Raw genomic sequence first — 19,162 nt, 5'->3', positions numbered from 1 at the left:
GTAATACAACCATGTCCCAACTGAGGCTTCAAGATGCAAGCACTTGTGCTAAAAAATGGAATCTATATCTCCGGTCCATCAGAGAGGAAAGGCTTAAACATGTTAAGGAAAAAAGACGTGAGCATGGTTGTTTTTAACCACAATAATCTGGTGTTTTTTTTGGGCTTGTAGTATTAGTTGTTGGCACATTCATTATCTGTTGGTGTCAGTTGGAACAGAGCCCAGTAAACTTACACCTCAGGACTGATTTCGCCCCACTGCTGCTGTTGCTCTCCACAAATTCATTATATTTATGCCTGGTCCTCACAGCCAGCTTGAATGTGTGAAGGTTCATAAGCATAAAACAGACAAACAAGCAAACAAACAGTGTCTCTCTGAGACAATGGCACACATGTGTCTTCAGAAGCTGATTTGTCTAAATTACTTTGGCTCAGTTTGTTTGTGTTTTGGGGACATGTTCATTTGTCCGTCTTTGTGTGCCTCTGCATGTCTAAGGAAGGAGGGGTTTGAACAGCAGGGAAGATAATCCAGCAGGGAGATGCCAACGTGGCTACTGGCCTAAAACACTCAACTATGAACAATGTCCAAAGATGCCCAAACAATGCCATCTCTCTCTCTCTCTCTTTCTCTCTCTCTCTCTCTCTCTCTCTCCTCTGCTTCTTCTTCTTCCATGGGCTAAGAATGGTGTATTTGTGATATACTTTGTGAGTTTGTTCTCTCCTTATATCTGTATATCACTTGCTTCCACCTTGAAAAAACACAACCACAATTATGCCAGAGTGGAACAGAATAGTTGACACAAGATACATTTAGTTTACCCTCACAGTTATTTCTCTTGTATTACTCAGAATCAAAGTCAAAATCAGAGTTCCTGCAAGGAATGTACAATAGCAAAAGGAACGTACTGCACTGCCAATTCAAATATTTTGGCGGGAGGAAATCCATCAAAATCGCGGATTACCACAAATATGTAACAAGTAAAATAAACATGCTAAGTTCCTTAAACAAGTGGCCTTGCTCTGACAAGCCCTAGGCCCTAATGAGTTTATACTGTCCATATCAGCATTATGAACTTCCTTCTGAGTTCAGATCGATGATTCTCCATGTCCTCTCCTTGGACGTCACTAACCCTCTCAGGGTGACAAGAACAATCTATCAAGACCGCTGAACACAAATTAAGATGTATACACCCTTCCTTTGCACTACAGTGATGGATGGCACTTTTACTGGTTTTAACCACAAGGGTCATTGTCAATTAATGTGAGCTTCTACTCTAACACCTAATTAATTTGTCATTTGCATTAATGCCTAAACTATTGCGTCTTAGATACACAGCAAAGCAAAGAGAGCACATGAGGGCTGTTTCCTCTCTACCAGTGCAGCATGTCAAACTTGATCTGGTTAAGAAACAAAAAATAAACAGCAGTGACTACCAAACAGGCAGACCAGCTTGAGGCACCTTGTGATTTAAGATCTCCCGCTCACACTCATTTTCTCTCTAACATAAAATCAACAAAATAAACACCATAATGCCATACATAAATCTCCACACCACAGACAATGCTGTGTAAAACTTAACAACAACTGCCTCGGAGGCAAATGCCACAGACACTTGGTTATTTGCAGAAAATAACATTTATTTAGCCTAAGGTGCAATTTTCTCCACATCAACCACCCTCTGTCAATTAAATTGGCTGCATTCAGGTCAGCGTGCACACAGACAATAGCTGGCATCCTAATGGCGCAAGGGCAGAGAGGTCTTATGTAACCCCATGTCATTTGCAGTCCACCTGCAACCTCCATTTTCATTCGCATCAATGGCATGCAAATGCGGAATGTAAGACAGACACACACACACACACACACACACACACACACACACACCATTTTCACATGGATAAGGCCATGAAGCCTTGAAGACAAGAGCAGGCTGAAAGGCCCCCTGGCCTCCTTCACTCTCTCAGTGGAAGAGGAGATGAAGAGTGCAGTGTGTCTGGTGTGGGGTCCCAATCACCTCTCAGCATTAAATAAGCGCACACTGCTCTCTACTCTGCCTGCTGATTTAGATTTTATATTATGTATTAGTTAGTTTACTTCTCTTACTTGGTATAGGATCAGTGCTTAGCACCCTGTCCTGCATGTTAGTCTATCTAACACAGTGTTTCCCATACACTGACTTATTTGTGGCGGCCCACCACAATATCAACATTAACCACCACACAATGATTTTCCAGGTTGTACTAAATTGTGCTTAAATCTGGTTAGCATCATCACCTCACTGTGCTAATTTGTTAAAAACTATTGTATTCAAGTTAATTCTGCAAACCAACCACCACAAATGGAATTCAATTCTGTGGGAAACACTGTAACAGTTCTTTTCTATATGAACATGTATAAGTATACTTGTTTATTTGTGTGTGTGTCTGTGTGGGCCTGAATGAGGTGTGACATCTGCTATCCCAGCATGTGATGATTTGTACACACTCAGTGGAAGCGGATGTTGCCTGCAGAGAGGGATCTGTGAAACGTGTGACCCTGTGGACCACAGCGTCCCACAGAGGGCTGCTCTGGACCACTGGTGACCCAGCGAGCGGGACCCAGCTGCACATCTGACGACGTTTCGGCGCTGGGGGTGACATCACATGACACACGTCCAGGGATTTTCAAACATGCTCCTCCAATATGTTTTGATAACAAATAAGTCTCCATGGTGAAAGTGCATACATTATCTGCTAATTCCACAAAATGTGATTACATGTGATGTCAACTTTGATTGCTATCTGTTTATTTCAGCTTGTGTTGAGGAATTTCGTTGTAGCAACCAACGTTCCTAGTACGCTTTTTCTGTTAAAATTAAAAAAAAAAAAACGTTCTGTCACTCTACAAGGAGCTGAACTGAAAGCTCAGCTGGGTGGAGGGTTGAGGTGGCCACTGCAGCTTGCCGAGTCTTGCATACAACTGGAGGTTCTGTGGGGCCTAATTTTGACAGTTTGCTGCTGCAGCACTGATAGGGGCCTGACCTACTGGATGTCTGGGATGATCAGCCAGAGCCTTGCACTGAACTGTGAAAATAGGGCAGACAAGTAAGCAGTGGTGGAGGAAGTACTGAAACTCAGTACTGTACAAATACACAGAGAAATATTTACTTTAGTAAAAGTAAAAGTACCACAATGACAACCCTACTTAAGTAAAAGTAAAAAGTACCTGCTTTTAAATGTACTTTAAGTATTAAAAGTAAAAATATTTGCATAATGATTTATTCTCTTAATATCTATATTCTAAAAGGAAAAATCAGTATGGGCTGTGGCATTTTAATTAAGCTAGTTTTAGGTTATACTCGACTAGATAGTTTTAAGTTAATGCAATTGTGCTTACCATCTGTGGCGCAGTTTACATTCTGACCTACAATTCTAGAGACTGTAATTCTGGTTATCTACTAGGGTGATCTGCTGAGTAATATCATTCAGCAAACCACGAGAGCCTGAAGTTTAACGGGGTAGACAAGGGAAACGTCGGGTGGATCGTAATGCCAATTATGCTGATTGAACAGAAACGTTGCTGAGAAAGGTGTCTTTATGATTAAGTTCAGTTTCACTTGCGCAGACGCATAGACATTGAATGAGCGCTCACGTTACTACCCCCCAATTGTAGGCTATGCATCTTTATTTAATCACACACAATTAAGGAATATTTCCTAATCTGGAAAATGTTACGTTTTTTCCGGCCACCGGTTCATTAATAGTCTACCATTCATTTGTGCCGCAAATGATCAGACGTGTGACAGAAGCATGGGCATAGCCTGTAACTTCGCCTGATCCGCGGATAGCAATCTCATCGGAGAGGAGGCCCTAACGCTGCAGATAACAGACAGAGAAAGGCACAGAACACAGTTGCATGTACACTGTAGCCATGGGTCTGGTGAATATAGCCTACCGAATGCAGATGGCTACAAGCTCACGCTTTGCCTGGTCTAGACTAGAAGCTTATGTTTCTAAGAATGCACGTAGCGCTCCAGAATCTTTGGTAGCAACCCCCCGGTAAAACAAACGTGTTTGTCAGAGAGAAAAAAAAAACTGATCATAAAATGTATCGTAAAAAGGAACGATGGTGTTGTAGAAATGTAGTTGAGTAAAAGTACAGATAATTGCTGTAAAATGTAACGAAGTAAAAGTCAAAAGTATGCACTATAAATTTTACTTAAGTACAAATACGTGGAAAATTTACTTAAGTACAGTAACGAAGTATTTGTACTTCGTTACATTCCACCACTGCAAGTAAGTCACACAGTATACTACACAGTCTAGGTACAACCCAAAGGATAACTTTGACGATGCAAATGACAGTAAAATGGTCACACCTAGAAGCATGTAGTTTTATGACATATGACTCACTGGTCCAGATGTTTATGCCACTGACTGCAGACTTATGATCAGGTGTAATAGACTGATCCTGAAACGCAGCATTCAGTGCCAAGTGTTCAGCTCAACTCTGCTGACAAGATTCATGCCATGTCTCATCATAAAAGTGAGCTAATTTTCTCTGGCTGTTTTTCAAGTCCCAAATCATTAAACAAATAATAGATAAAAAACAATAAACATCTAGTGTACGTGCTTAGATCTCCTGCATCTGGAGGACCAGAGGGGCCGTTGGCAAATGTAAACATCAAGAGGCAGGATGCTGCACTTGTACTGAGCATAGCTGAGAATGTGCCTGGGATCTTGTCTAAGCCCCCAAAAGACACAGATCATCTATCAGAAAGGAAATACCAGGAATTACTCACACAAGGACACCCACAGTGGGCCGCAGGGAGTCAGTGAAGAAGAATCCAGGACACTCGACTGGATGTGTCGAAGGCATGTCTGTAATTTGCATATAAATCAGCCTCACCTACAGGATAGTCACTTGTGCTCTAAATACAGTAGGCCTTAAAAACTGAGAAGTTCTTTGATCCATGAATACATGCAGGAGTACAGCGCAGTTACAGATAACCACCGTACTTGAACTTGTGCCATGCCAGAGCAGGATGTCTTAAAGCAACATGTTGTAAGAATTGGCATTTACCCCTTTGGCATTAATTTCCAATGTGCAGGGTTCCATTAAAGTCTATTGGACTGCCCTGCTACATTGTAGCTGTAGCAGCTTCCACTCTTTTGGGAAGGATTTCCACAGGATTTTAGAGTGTCTATGGAATTTTTTGCACATTCATTCTAAAGAATATTTGTGAGGTCAGGCACTGATGTTAATATGAAGGCCTGGCTAACAATTTCTCTTGTAGTTCATCCCAAAGGTGTTTGAAGGCATATAGAAACCTGTTCTCAGTGGGCAAGGCACATTCTTCCACACCAAACCCACCCAACAATGTCTTTATGGACCTTAAATGGGATATCACTGAAGTTCCTGTGGGTGCAATGGCAGGCTTCTCAAAACTTTTGTCTATATAGTGTATTGTTCTCCCTATTATAAGTCAGTGTGCAATCAAAATCAGTTTGAAATAATTATTATTATGTTGACCTTGCTATTATTATATCTCCACGGTGTCTGAGCAAACACTCTCACTGTCACAACGATCTCAGGTATGCACACAGAGGCCGAATTACCCAATATATATGTCTACAATATTAGGGCTCTGTCATGGGAAACTAGATAAGATCAGGAAGCAGCGATTGTGGATTTGTAGCAGAGGCTTCCTCGGCCCTGTAATGCGCCAGGCTTTGGAGAATACAGAGGGCAGGCAGAGAAAACTGGTTTAGAAAAGGCCAAAAATATAGCTCATCTCCCCACACCGCTGTCACAGATTTAACTGATTTTAGGGGATACCCCTTAAGGCTTTTCAAATAGAAATGCAATAACTGAATGATTAGCGCGGGAAACATTTGAGGGCATCTTTGTATCATCTGTTTTAGATTGTCCGTGTCTGCTGCTACTGCAGCAGAAAATCACAGTCAAAATAAATAAATATGGAGAGATTTGCTTGTGGTGGTGGTTGTGGAGCGTGAAGGCTGTGTGTGTGTGTGTGTGTGTGTGTCGGGAGAAGGGGACTGTTAGGTAATTGAATGACAAATAAAAACATTACAGTTGATGTAGACATATATGCCATTCCCTTTCAAGTCATGCATTACAACAAACCTGAAGAAAATGTCATAAAACAGTGGAAACCAAATATAAGAAATTGAGTTAGTCTCCACATAAATCATACATTAACTAATATTGATAAATCAAACTGAGAGGTTTCGTTGGGGATGGAATAATGGTCACAACAACCACACAATAGAAGATCAATACAGACTGTCCACTGAGAGTGTGCATCAAGAGCTATAATATATGGGAAATGTCAAGCCGCTCTCAAGGTCAACACACTATATTCCACCAGATGGTGAAAGGCATTTTATATGTTTCCCATATACAACTTCTTGGTAAGGTCTGACCCATGGGTCATATGGACCCACTTCACACTCACCCCTGGCCTACACAGCTGACTATCCTCAAACAGATTGGACTCCAAATGGCAATGTCAGGATGAATCAGGCCCAGTTAGTCCTACCATCAGCCTCTCTTTTGTGCACTGAGCTCTTTCGTGTGCAGTCTGATGTGCGTCTTTAGGGGAGAGCAACATATGAGTGACCAAAGGGGGCTTATGTAACAACTCAAGTACTCATTTCCACAGGGGGTCTGAAACTCTTGGGTTTGATCTTCCTTTGTTGATGGAACTCGGTTCTGCAGCAGAAATGTGTGTAATGACCGCTGCAAGACCACATGTTCACACAAGAGTGCTGATCAGTAATTACTGAAATATGCTTTTCACAGTGTACTTTTTTATTGCCTTACATGGTTCATCAAGTACTGCTTTGACTTTCCAGAGTTTATCATATTGTTTGGTAGTTACAATAAATGAAATGTAATAGCAATGAATGTCCCTATAAGGCCACATACAGTATATTGTAGGCTATGCTGAATGTCTCTTGTGGAAATAATTTCTCAGATTATTTAGCCCTTCCTCAATTGACTAAAGGCAATGTGATCGAGGGAAATGTCAGAAGTAAAATGAAACTGATAGGACGTTTGATTGTTCTGATTCTAACAGATTTATTATCCTATGCAACTTGATGTTCTTAAACAAGTACACATTATTTCTGAGATGTGTTTTGTTAGTGATGGACCCAGAGTTCAAATTACACTAAGACAATCAGGGGGGTTGGATGTGTGTATTAAAAAGCAGTGTTTTCTTTTTCAACTCAAATGTCAGCAGTGTAATACACTTGTGTGTATTAAATGTACCGAACACCATGAGTCTAACTAAGGTATGCTGCATCAACACACACTCAAGTAAGCATGATTATTAATAGAGAATGAGTAGCCAACAGTAGGCATTTTTACTGACAAAATTGCATGTACATATTAGCTGCTAAATACACCATTTTAACGCAGTTTGGGAGGAACAGAAATGCAATGTACATTACAAAAGAACATATTGAATAGAGTGCATTCCCCCCAGACTGTTGTTTTTATCACTTTTTGGGGGGCCAGAGGGGTCAGGCCCCCGTAATTCGAACTATGGATGGGCCTAGGCTACTAGAGTTGATCTACCAAGTGTCATCCTTTTTAAAGACATTCCCTGAACATATGTATCATTCATGGTCTCAGAAATCCATTCACGATCACAGAAATCCTTTTAATTTGATAACGATCACCTCTCCCCTCCACTGAGGTCATCCGTGAGTGTTGCACTCGTCTCGAACATTAAATCTCTCTGTCCATCGAGGTCTCTTCATCAATTGCGCTGTTTTTTTAAGAGATTTGCGGTAAAACAGATTTTTTCAACAGGACTGTCAATCATTAAAACACTGGAAAACGGCCTATGCAGAGTGAATACTGTATATGGTATGACGATCATTCATGTAAACTAAATATTTGGCGAAGTAATGCTATAGAAACATCTACTGAATAATTCTTCATAATAATTAATACTTCTGCGTTCCAAAACCTTGGCGCACCATGCTGCTGTCCTCACTGCAACAGATCATTTGTAGGCTACATGGAAGCAACTATTAGGCTATACAGATTTCCCTCATCAACACGAAATTAAATGACAACTAAATAAGATTCAATAAAATTCAAAACTCTCGAAAATGTATCCTGAAAACGCGTACCTACAAAGCCACTTCGCCATACAATACAGAACAAGAAACACAGCTCTCTCCTGTGGACATTGTTGGAATGACAATAATTACACCACGCGTCATCGAATTCACTTGCAGCGGAGGAGGGGACCTTACTCAGTCAGACTCCAAACAAAGACTTTCTAATCCAGTTTCTCGTAAAATCACTGAAGATGCCACCAGTGGAGTATCAACAATCTTGCGTTGCGGTGGGCTTTAAATGAGCTATACAACTCCTAAAGCTTGAATTACGAGGATTGTGACTACCTCAAATGACAGAGCAACACTGATAAAGGTATGCCAAGAAATTACCTTTTAAAATGAATAAGAATGTTCATCAATTGTCAGCGAAGATCTTGAAACAGTTTTTTTTTCATTAATATTTTGAACACGCACAATGTTCTTGCCAAACTGCGAAGGAATTGCTTACTACAAATATTTAGCCTACTGTAAGAGGACGTCAGTGACTGCACATTTTTATATGTATAAATACGCAAGTATATGTTAAGGATGTCATGAACTGGCCAATATTTTATGCTGGAACACACCTTTAAAGTTTTCTGTATGGAGTTTCAAAATGACACATTCTAAGTTACGGAACGCCAGCAATGAAGAAATTTACTCAGTGGAAGCGGGCAACACAACCATTTTGGACCACTTCTATAATAACACCAGCAACAGTACCTGTAAGAACGTTACCCTGGAGAACGTTACCCTGGATGTTATCGGTGTTGGTGTCTTTCTGGCAGTATTCATTTTGGTGGCAATTATTGGAAACATATTGGTCATTCTTTCAGTTCTTTGCAATAGACACTTGCAGACTGTCACAAACTTCTTCATAGTAAACTTAGCCATTGCGGACTTACTCCTCAGCATTATTGTGTTGCCTTTCTCTGCATCCTTGGAGATCCTGGGATGCTGGGTCTTCGGCCGGGTTTTCTGCAACATCTGGGCAGCCGTGGACGTGTTGTGCTGCACCGCATCCATTTTAAGCCTTTGCATCATTTCTATAGATCGATACATTGGTGTGAAGCACTGTCTGAAGTATCCGACCATTATGACAGAGAGAAAAGCTGGAGTGATACTAATAGTGGTATGGGTGTCATCTATGGTCATTTCGATCGGTCCACTCCTGGGATGGAAGGAACCGCCACCTTTGGACGAGAGCATCTGCAAAATTACTGAGGAGCCGGGCTATGCCATCTTTTCCTCTTTGTTTTCGTTCTACCTCCCGCTCATGGTCATCCTGGTCATGTATTTCAGGGTGTATATAGTAGCCCGCAGGACAACCAAAAGTTTGGAAGCGGGCGTAAAACGGGAAAGAAATAAATCGATGGAAGTGGTCTTACGAATACACTGTCGGAGTGTGCCGGAGGACCCTGTCACGAGCGCAAAGGGTAAAAACCACCCGTTCCGAAGTTCACTTTCCGTGCGGTTGATGAAGTTTTCCAGGGAGAAAAAGGCTGCTAAAACTCTGGCCATTGTGGTTGGGATGTTCATCCTCTGTTGGCTGCCATTCTTCTTCGTTTTACCCGTTGGTAAGTTTTCATCCTGATTTTCTGATCTGATCTGAAGTTTCAAACACGTGAGCTCATGCAAGCCATGACAGATGCATCATATTCTTTCATTTAGGGTTCCTCGATTTAAAGATAACTGTTGCTAAAATGTAGTATGGTGTGACAATAAACTAAAAATGCAAATAGGCTAATGATTGATTTTACTCTTGGTGCAAGCATGTGTAAAATGTTCTGTGTTATTTCCAACCTAGTTTATACAGTATAGCTTTCTACAACAGGTTTAAAAAGCCTTTCTCATCACTGAAATCTGACTGGTAAAATATAATGCCAGCTATCACAGTACTATAATTTAACTGGTTTAATAGTTGTCAACTGTAGTGATTGTTAATAAATGTGCAGTACAGGACACTGCACTGACCAATAATGGACTACTGCGCAATCACATTTACTGGGAGAAATTGATGATGATCCAGGAATGGCATATTTAATGTGTGGTTCATATTAAAAGTGATAGAATGAATATGTGAATACAGATGCTATTTGGTAGGTATGGATTCTGATTATTTTACATTTCTTCATCCATCATACTTGTGCTTTGCATACACAATCCAGTGCAAAGTTGCCCTATAGTGTAAATCACCAGCATGAAGCAAAGGACATAAACATAAACAAGGCAATGTTGTGCTTCACACAACTAGCTATAGAAGCATCATGAGGTGACATTGGTTGATGGCTAAATGTCATGCAGATGTAGGGCTAACGAGGTCTAATCTCTCACATGTAAATGCATGAAGAAGTAAGCCTACACCTTGATGTATAATTTTATAACATCATCAACATTTCCACCCCTGGTCAAAATAACACAAAAATAAAACACCATTTCCTCAGACATTTACATATAAAGTAGATTAGCTTTTAGTTGTTAGTTACAGTATGCAAGATCAGTATAAGATATGAAATTCCATCTAAAATCAATCAAACAAACGTGTTAAACAAAATGTATCTTGTGACAAAAATGTCAGTAGCTTCTTATCAAATATTCAACAAAGTTTAAATGTTTAATCATAACTATTCTAAACTAACTCTTAACTGACTAATGATAACCCTAAACCCCAGCCTGACTTAAACACCAACGCTGCTGAAATCTAAGGCTCTTGGTATTCATCACTGTCATTGAGTGAGAGCATGTGCTTTTTGATCTACAGTATGATGGCTTCTTAAAATAGCACTAAAATCTAATATCGGCCCAAATTAATTCAACATTATAACATTATATTCAGGTGTCTATAATGAGCACAACAAGTGTATATGCCTGTAAAAGTATTTTCATAATCACCACCCCTCTTTTTTTCTCCATGCTGAAATATGTCAAAAGGCTCCTGCCATAACAGATATTTCCTTTGGTGAACACAGTTGTAACGGCACCCCTAGAGCTTAAAGATTACCGTAAGCGATCTCAATCCCTCTATTGCATTCACCCATAATCATATTCAACCCTTCAGAGTATGCTCTCTGTCTAGACTGACATTTGGCCAATGTTCACAGTTGGAGCACTCAAAACAAGCCCAAACACACTCTCCAATCAGAGCTAATTAACACAGGTGGGCTTTGCTGTGTGTGAAGCGTCATATACTTTGGCTAATGGAGTTGCAGGGCTGAGCATTCAAGGCATTTAATTCTTTGAGAGGGCCAATTTAGATATGCAACAACCCACACACACACACACACACACACACACACACACACACACACACACACACACACACACACACACACATACAAACACACACACACACACACCATTGCATTGTGAAAGGAATAGTTGCATGAAAGATGTAATGTAATCAAATTGTTCTACTTAGCTCATTTGTTTTTAGTTGTATGGGAATATATGAATTCAATGTACAGTATCATGGATAAATGTAGCTGTTGTTTTTGCACTATAAGTATGAGGTAGCCTAAACATAGTGGTTACATAATGGGTATCGGTAGTTGTTGTGTTAATTCACTGAAGGACTATATTAGGAAATGAAAGGCAGCTAAGATGAAAGCAAACATTTAGATGCTATTTCCTCATTTTGGGTACAAATGGAAGACCTGCTTTGAAAAATTATAAGTGTGAGGGTGTGCTTCTCTTGCCATTAGACAAAGCTCTCAGATAAGACTCATTAAAGGTAGACAGTCCATCACTGAAAATAAACGGTAAACAAAGAAAGCTGCCCTAATTCACACTGAGGTAGCACTGATGCTCCGAGTTCTGGGAATATAGTCCTTAAGGCTGGCTCTTGGAAAGATCTAAAATGTTTTAAAAACCAGCATTTTCCACAGTAAAGATAGTTGGTGTCACCTGTGGATTTGCTCACCGCAAATCTGTCTTCCTCTCTGTTATTAGCGATCATGCAGGACTCGAGCCCACAGTGCTTATGACCGTTCAGGCGAATGCCAACCAGGATTCATTGGTTGAAAACAGGAAGGGGGCCAGAAACATCACGGCACAGTGTGTTGGGTGCATTTTGTTTTGCTTGGTGATTCATAAAAACATTCATCATCTTTGAAGTTGTTTAATTCCTCTAGTGCTCCTAGTGCTTCCCTCCTCTGCAAGTTGTCTGAATGTAAACAGGCCCAGTCTTGACAGACATATGCAGCCCTCTACAATCAAGAAAAAGCCCTCCATTAGGCAAATTCCTGCCTTTTCTCCACTCACATGTGCATAGACCATTATGGTAAACCAGATAACATCTCCTGGCTCAGACTTCCATATGCCGTGGGTGAGGGGATCAGCCCCTGGCTTTCCCAAGAAGCCCTTCTGACCTCCAGTGCAGCATGCATGACTGCAGTAATGAGCACTGTAATTGAGCACAGTTAAAGAGAGGTGTTTTCCTTTTCCTGAAGCCCAGCAACATGCCCCCAATCAGCAGAATGGAGATGGCTCGGTTCCACACGTACAATATGGAGGGAGAGATGTGGATATCTATCACCTCTCTCTCTACCTCTCTCGATTCTCTTCTCTCCCTCGCTTTATCTCCGGACTGATGAGGAAGGAAGCACTACAAAACGATTGTCCAAGCTGTGGGGTTTCACAGCCACATGAAGACCTTGCAACAGGAATGTGTAATGACAGATAGCCTTGCACAAGGTTACATTGGCAGAACATCACCTTCTTTTTGGCACTGTTTGTTCATTTTACAGAGCTGTGCATCTTGAGAACAATAGTGTTTGTGTAAGAGTACTAGAAATGTACTCTTTACACAATGTGTAGCATGATTTTGTGTGTGTGTGTGTGTGTACACACACATATGTATTCTATGCTTCCTATTTGTTTATGCACTAAATCAGTAATAAAGTATGAGGGTAAACTGGGCTGGTAAAGAGGTTGAGTGCGTACGTGCATACACGTGCACACGTCAAGTGCAGGCATGGGGCTGATTCAGATGTATTACAAAGATAAATTGTGGTATGAAAACTGCATCATGGTCATAATTACATTGTAAATTAGTACTATAATTATACTCAGTAAGTTTAGGAAATGTTAAAATTCTGACTAATAGACTGAATGATAAAAATGCACAACAAGTTAGTCAAGTTAGTGAGTCAAAACAGCACACAGTCATACTTGCTCACATCACAACGGAGAGTAACAAATAGTGGCCTTTAAAGATTATAGTGTTGATATCGTATGAAATCTGCTACATCTCTTTGTCCTCCCAGGCTCATTTAACAGAACATCTCTCAGCATGCTGTTGTCGGAGAAGTCATACCAATGATTCATTTGTGTAATGTTGCTGTAAAATGCTTAGAGGAAGAGAGGGAGCAATACATAATCAGTGTGTGTAGAATATTGCGATGATATCTTCTATGACTCACTGATGACTCACACATTTCTCGGTGGATTCCTTCACGTTGCACTTTTTTCCCGTGGCGCATGACTAATATGTCTTCATGTGTTTTCCCATGCCACTTAGAATACCCCACTACTCTGTGGTAGGCAGACCCAGCCAAAGGAAACAATTAAGTCAGGCGAAAGCAAGGCCATGTTATTTTAAGGGCTTTTTTTCATTGATTCTGGAAATACGTTTGGTTAATAGAATTCAAGTGACCATAATAAAAATGAAATAAAAATACATAAAATGTGGTGTTTGGATATGTGATTTGTTCACCACTGACAGATAACAGGTCATGAAGACATAATCATTTGATATTTGAAGGGGAAACATTTTTGTAAGAAAACATTAACAGCAGCCTGTGCCCCTGCACTGCTGAATATAATATTATCTATAAACAACCGGTTCTCCAGTGACTGAGCCCTCTTGTGTTACACATTTTTTCGCCCCGTGAAATTTCCTCCTATGCTTCCTGTTTAATTGGATTCTCCATTAACTGAATTTCCTCTTTTTCTGCTTTCTCATTGTTTTAAGTAGCACATGGCAAAGCTCCTATCTCCACCTTAATAGCTTGGCTACGGGTATTTTTGAAGTAAGACCTCCTGGCTGATCCATTGCGCCACTGATCAAATCTAAATGTGGAATTTCGAAGCTGAGCTGCCTGTACTCTGCTGTAGTCTTTGTAGTCTTTCTGAGTCTCCCTGAGCCACTTCTGATCGTCATGCTGCACCCCCCCCCCCCCCCCGGACTCACGTACAGTAAGCTGGCTGGGAGTGTTCATCACAAACTGTCAGGAGACACAGAGCTGCAGCGGGCTTTGATCTCCTGGCTCTCTCGAAGGGCAGGGCAAAGAGGCCCGACGCCAGGGACTATTGTCCTGTTGGTCTTGGACCTCAGCACTTGCCTCGCCCCCTCAGTGGCTCTACAACAGAAGCCGCTGAGTCAGGAAAAGGGAAGGGAGAATGCAAAGATTCAAAGGGTAAAAAAATCCTCTCCAGAAATACGCCCGTTAAGCCTTGTGTGACAAAGAGACGTGGTGAGTTTAAGTGGTTGACAGGATATAAAAGTAGTCAGGCGTAAGTTGGGAGCAAGCAGAGCAGGCAGAGAAACTGGAGGGATCATGTGGCACTGGTGATGCATGTCAAACCTCCGTGTGAGTTAAGTGTGTGGATGTAGCAAGCAGTCCCATCCCACTTCACACACCATCCAGCGCTCCTCATAGCTGGCATGCCCCGGGTCATGTTACTGATCCTACACCTCTGTGAAGAGGCGCAGAGGGCAAGTGATGTTTACGAGCTGACTGACAGAATGACGGCCTGATTGACAGATTCTGTTGGTTTCTGTTGATGAAGAAGAGCACAGTAAAACTGCCATGTCGAGGATTTGAATGATGTGATCCAATCTTACAGAACACATTTCCTGTCCTCTCAAAGTATGGAAGTATGTCAACATCAAAGTATGTCATAAGCCTTTCATTGGAATGATATTTATTTTGTGTGCATAATGTGTTATTTCCCAAGCTGGCACCGTGGATTCTGTTTTCATCTATCTGCTGAGTCACAGTGAAGATTTAGTATACATCTGATAGAAGTAATCAGTCACAGCTCCTGATGCCTCCCTAATTAACTATGACACATCATTACCTCAATTAAGCGAGGGTGCTCAATTTAACAAGCTTATACTGAATAATGTATCAGCGGAGTCTAACAAGGGTAGGTGCTTTCCTCTCAGGAGCTTGAGCTCGCTTGAGAAAGTCACGTATTAAATACGGCTAAGAGTGTTAGGAAAGATGAAAGGCAAGTGGAACAGCAAGGGGTGGGGAAGCTGTCAGGGAAAAAAAGCGGTGGAGGGCACACACTGTTTACAATCAACAGCCTCTGTCCTTCACACCAAAAACAAACCTGCGTGCTCCCATTGGGTGTGTGGGTGATTCCACTTGTTTTTTAGCCTTGGGTAGATGGAGAGGGCCCCCGTGTCTGTGTTAAACTGAAGCATACACATGCTGGGTAGCCTTTTGTTCTGCTTAGAGGAAAGGGGAAATAAATAAACATACAGAACCCAAAGAAGATATGTAGGAAGGAATGCAACTTTTGAAATGTGTAATGTTGCTGTAAAAATAAAGCTTAAATATCACGAATCAAGAAAACAACACATTTGGCGGTTTATCCGTCAGATTATCAGGGCATATTACACTTTTTTTTTCACTTAGCAAGACTTTTTCTATTTTTCTGCCAAATATCCAGAGCTCTAGTGGTTTTGGAGATACGTAAACACCACAATTACTTTGCCACAGAGCATCTCCCTGTAGGAAAGTCGTTTTATCTCAGACAGACAATTACATCTAATTACAGGATCACTCTCTGGCCTGGAGTTGACTGGCCAGGCCCAAAGGCATTTCACTCATTTTCCAGAGTACCTTCCCAGCACTATGTTCAGGCCCCCACCCCACCCCACCTCACCCCACCCCACCCAGACCCATTGCAGCCACACAATTCTCTATTAATAGCAGCCTGGCTGATAGTAGCAACTCTGGGCCGGTGCTATGCCCAAAATTGCAGCCTGGTGTCCGAGGCGAGGAGATGACATCTGTTTCATGTGTGAGATAGTGTCACGCAAGTCCCCTGGCCTCTCTAAAGCGGAAGGAGGGAGGAGGACAGGCGAAGTGGCAGCATACGCTCTGGAGAGAGTGTGATTACATGAGCGTGTGTGTGTAGGTGTGTGTGTGAGAGAGAGAGAGAGAGAGAGAGAGAGAGAGAGAGAGAGAGAGAGACAGAGGGAGAGAGAAAGAGAGAGAGATAGAGGCTGAATGTCACTGACCAAAACAGTTATCTGAGCCCAGTGCATGCTTGATCCCTGAAGCCAGAATTCCTTCATTATTTTATCATTTGTTCATGTTTTTCGTTACTCTCTCTAGAACTGGGTAATGCTTAAAACTCAAGGGATGATTACACATTTAATGACTTTCCTAAACTCAAATGACTTTCCAAAGAATCTGCGGCCTGATAACTGACCTGTTATATAACACACTTGTGGTCTTCCCAGGTGCCTGAACAGAAAAAGAGTTTTGGAGAAAGATTCTCTTTTGTCAAATAAAAATCGAAAGAACAAAGTTGCTGGACATCTAATTAGTAATACTTCAGACTCTCTTCCAGTTAAAAACTTAACATTCATTTTTGGTTAGTGCTTCCAAATCCTTCATGTTGTCTCCATTTAAATATCAGTCTTGTACACTGCAGGAATTCTTAGCACTGCTATTTCCAAAAATCGGAGCAGTGTGGGAGCAAAGCTAGATTTCACAACAAATGTCATGATACTCAGGGAGAACTAATCTGCACTCTTGAGCAAGAGTGTTAATGATCAGTGTTTTGCCAGCATTAATGGGTCTTATCGTTGTCTCTACGCTATCGCAGGCTCCCTGTTCCCCAAGGTGAAGCCCTCTGAGATGGTGTTCAAAGTCATCTTCTGGCTGGGCTACTTCAACAGCTGCATCAACCCCATCATTTACCCGTGCTCCAGCAAGGAGTTCCAGCGCGCCTTCACGCGCCTGCTCCGCTGTCAGTGCCAGCGACGGAGGCGCGTCCTGCGCCGCTTCTATGACCAGCGCTGGCGCACGGCGGTCAGGGCCCCAGGGCGGGACCCGCGTGGGGAGTACCGGCCGCCGGGCTTCTCGGTCAGCGAGACGTGCAGCAGCTCTGTGTTCTCCTACCGCAGCAAGGGCCGCAGCTTCAGCGTGAGGGGCTGGAACCTCTTCCCACCGCTGCAGAAGTCCTCCTTCCACCTGAAGGAGAAGATGAACAACATCTCCAACAAGATCCGCAGTGGCCAAGGCCGGACCGCCACGCCAGCGCTAGGCAGGACTGAGATCGACACCGTCTCCATGGGCATCTATGACTGTACAGAGCAGAGCAGCTATCAGATATACGACCTCACTGACTGCTACAGCCTGAAGGAGACTGATATTTAAGCCATGGAAACTGCTGCTTTTGGGGGCTGCTTTTGAAGCTGATGCAGAGCCGTGAGACAAGTAGGCAAATGAGACTGATTTACAAACTTTGCCTTTAAATGTTCAGATAAACTATGTGTCTTTCAGAAAACTTCCCTCCTTGGTAAAGTCTTAAACCGGTCACTTTGATAAAAGCACAAGTGATATCAATGTGGTATCCATGATGGTGATGTATGTAAAATGTTGAAGCAAAATGTTGTTGCGATGTGTTCGTGGGTGAGCAGAGTGGGATTAGGATATGTTCAAATGAGAAAAACTGAATGTTTTTGTAAATGCTATCACCAATTTACACTGCCAAAATACAGTGTAAAAACTATCACCACTTGATGTAAAGACAGACTCTTGGCCTTTAAAGAGTTCCACCACTGACCAGTAACTTGACGGAGTGGAAATCATCTGTCTTTCCGCACAAAGCCAACTCTTTATGAAAAACAAACACAAACAACAAACTCTTGTGCATCAGACATAGACAAATCAACATGTGGCACACTGTGGACAGACATTTCAACACACAAGCTATGTTCTATTGGATAGAACCCTGCTATGTTCTATTGGATAGAACCCTGTGTCCACAAAGCCATTGGCGAGAGTGGTACTGTCCGTATGAAAGCTGAGCAACAGATTCATTTCTTGCATCAGTTACTCCTCAGTTATATCAAATTGCTAAATGATGCTTTCTATTTGTATTTCCAATGTCGTGATATCTGTCTGTGTCTGATATAAAGTGAAATAAATCAATCAAATTGTGCTTTTTAGTTTCTGTCTACCCAGTACCTGATGTCCCCAGTAGATGTCAGTAGTATTTTGCCACTTGATCTTTGCAGATGATAGCATTTCTTGTAACATCACATTAAACAGTGGATGACGTAAATCTAGTATTGTTAGATTGTCTTTGATAGCAGAACTCTAAAAAATCAAATATGCTATGGGTCTATGTTGTATGCCATTACCATCACACACACCCAAAGTACAGTATTATGATGAAATTAAATATTTACCATTTTGAAAGTGTCTATTTTTGCTCAATGGGAACCATATACATGTGATTTATAGTTGAACATGTAGTGAAGCCTTAAAACAGTTATCAAGTCAACCAACTGAAATATGTTGATCATTTGAATTCATAGTGCTTGGTGATAAAAAAGGAATGGTTCAAATGGCCCTCCAAAGTCTTCATGCAATTTAATCAACAGCAGCTGAGGTCCCCAGGCAAAACTTGTCTTTTAAAGTGCTCTTTTGACCTTAAAGTTAGCCATTTATTTTCCTGTTTATATCCCACTAGTCTTCAATCTGATGCAATTCTAATTGAAATCATAATGTTTGTTTGTAGCACCTTACAGCCTCAGCTGTAATCATCTACAGAGCATTGCCATGGTTGTTGCTCAATTTCTGCTCCATCATATTTTAATAGTGGGGCTTTTTTTATGAAGCACGCTGAGCATTTTAATCTGAAAACAGTTTAATCTAAAAAACACAACTTGTCAAAAGCTTGGACCTTTTGTTCCTGTCCCTCCCATTAGAGACATCTTGTCTATGCTTTGTGTTCTCTCATCATTATAGACATGAGTGAACTAGATAGGTCAAAAACACATGTGTTTATACTCC

General features: G+C 41.5%; 1 protein-coding gene across 1 annotated transcript; it reads left to right on the top strand.

The window, feature by feature from the left end:
- Window positions 1-8,275: 8,275 nt before the first annotated feature.
- adra1d (adrenoceptor alpha 1D) lies at window positions 8,276-18,565 on the top strand. The gene is made up of 2 exons (XM_042105491.1): window positions 8,276-9,694; window positions 16,965-18,565. Exons 1-2 carry the CDS (start codon window positions 8,734-8,736, stop codon window positions 17,516-17,518), a joined length of 1,515 nt encoding a protein of 504 aa, XP_041961425.1. The 5' UTR covers window positions 8,276-8,733; the 3' UTR covers window positions 17,519-18,565.
- The last annotated feature ends 597 nt before the right edge of the window (window positions 18,566-19,162 follow it).

Source organism: Alosa sapidissima, chromosome 1 (assembly GCF_018492685.1).
Source record: "Alosa sapidissima isolate fAloSap1 chromosome 1, fAloSap1.pri, whole genome shotgun sequence".
NCBI classification, from domain to species: Eukaryota; Metazoa; Chordata; class Actinopteri; order Clupeiformes; family Clupeidae; genus Alosa; species Alosa sapidissima.
This window is presented reverse-complemented; position numbering and strand designations above follow the sequence as displayed.

Coding starts and splice junctions, on each gene's coding strand:
- adra1d (XM_042105491.1), top strand. CDS start 8,734: ATGACACATTCTAAGTTACGGAACGCCAGCAATGAAGAAATTTACTCA. Junction 9,695..16,964: donor CTTCTTCGTTTTACCCGTTG/GTAAGTTTTCAT, acceptor ACGCTATCGCAG/GCTCCCTGTTCCCCAAGGTG.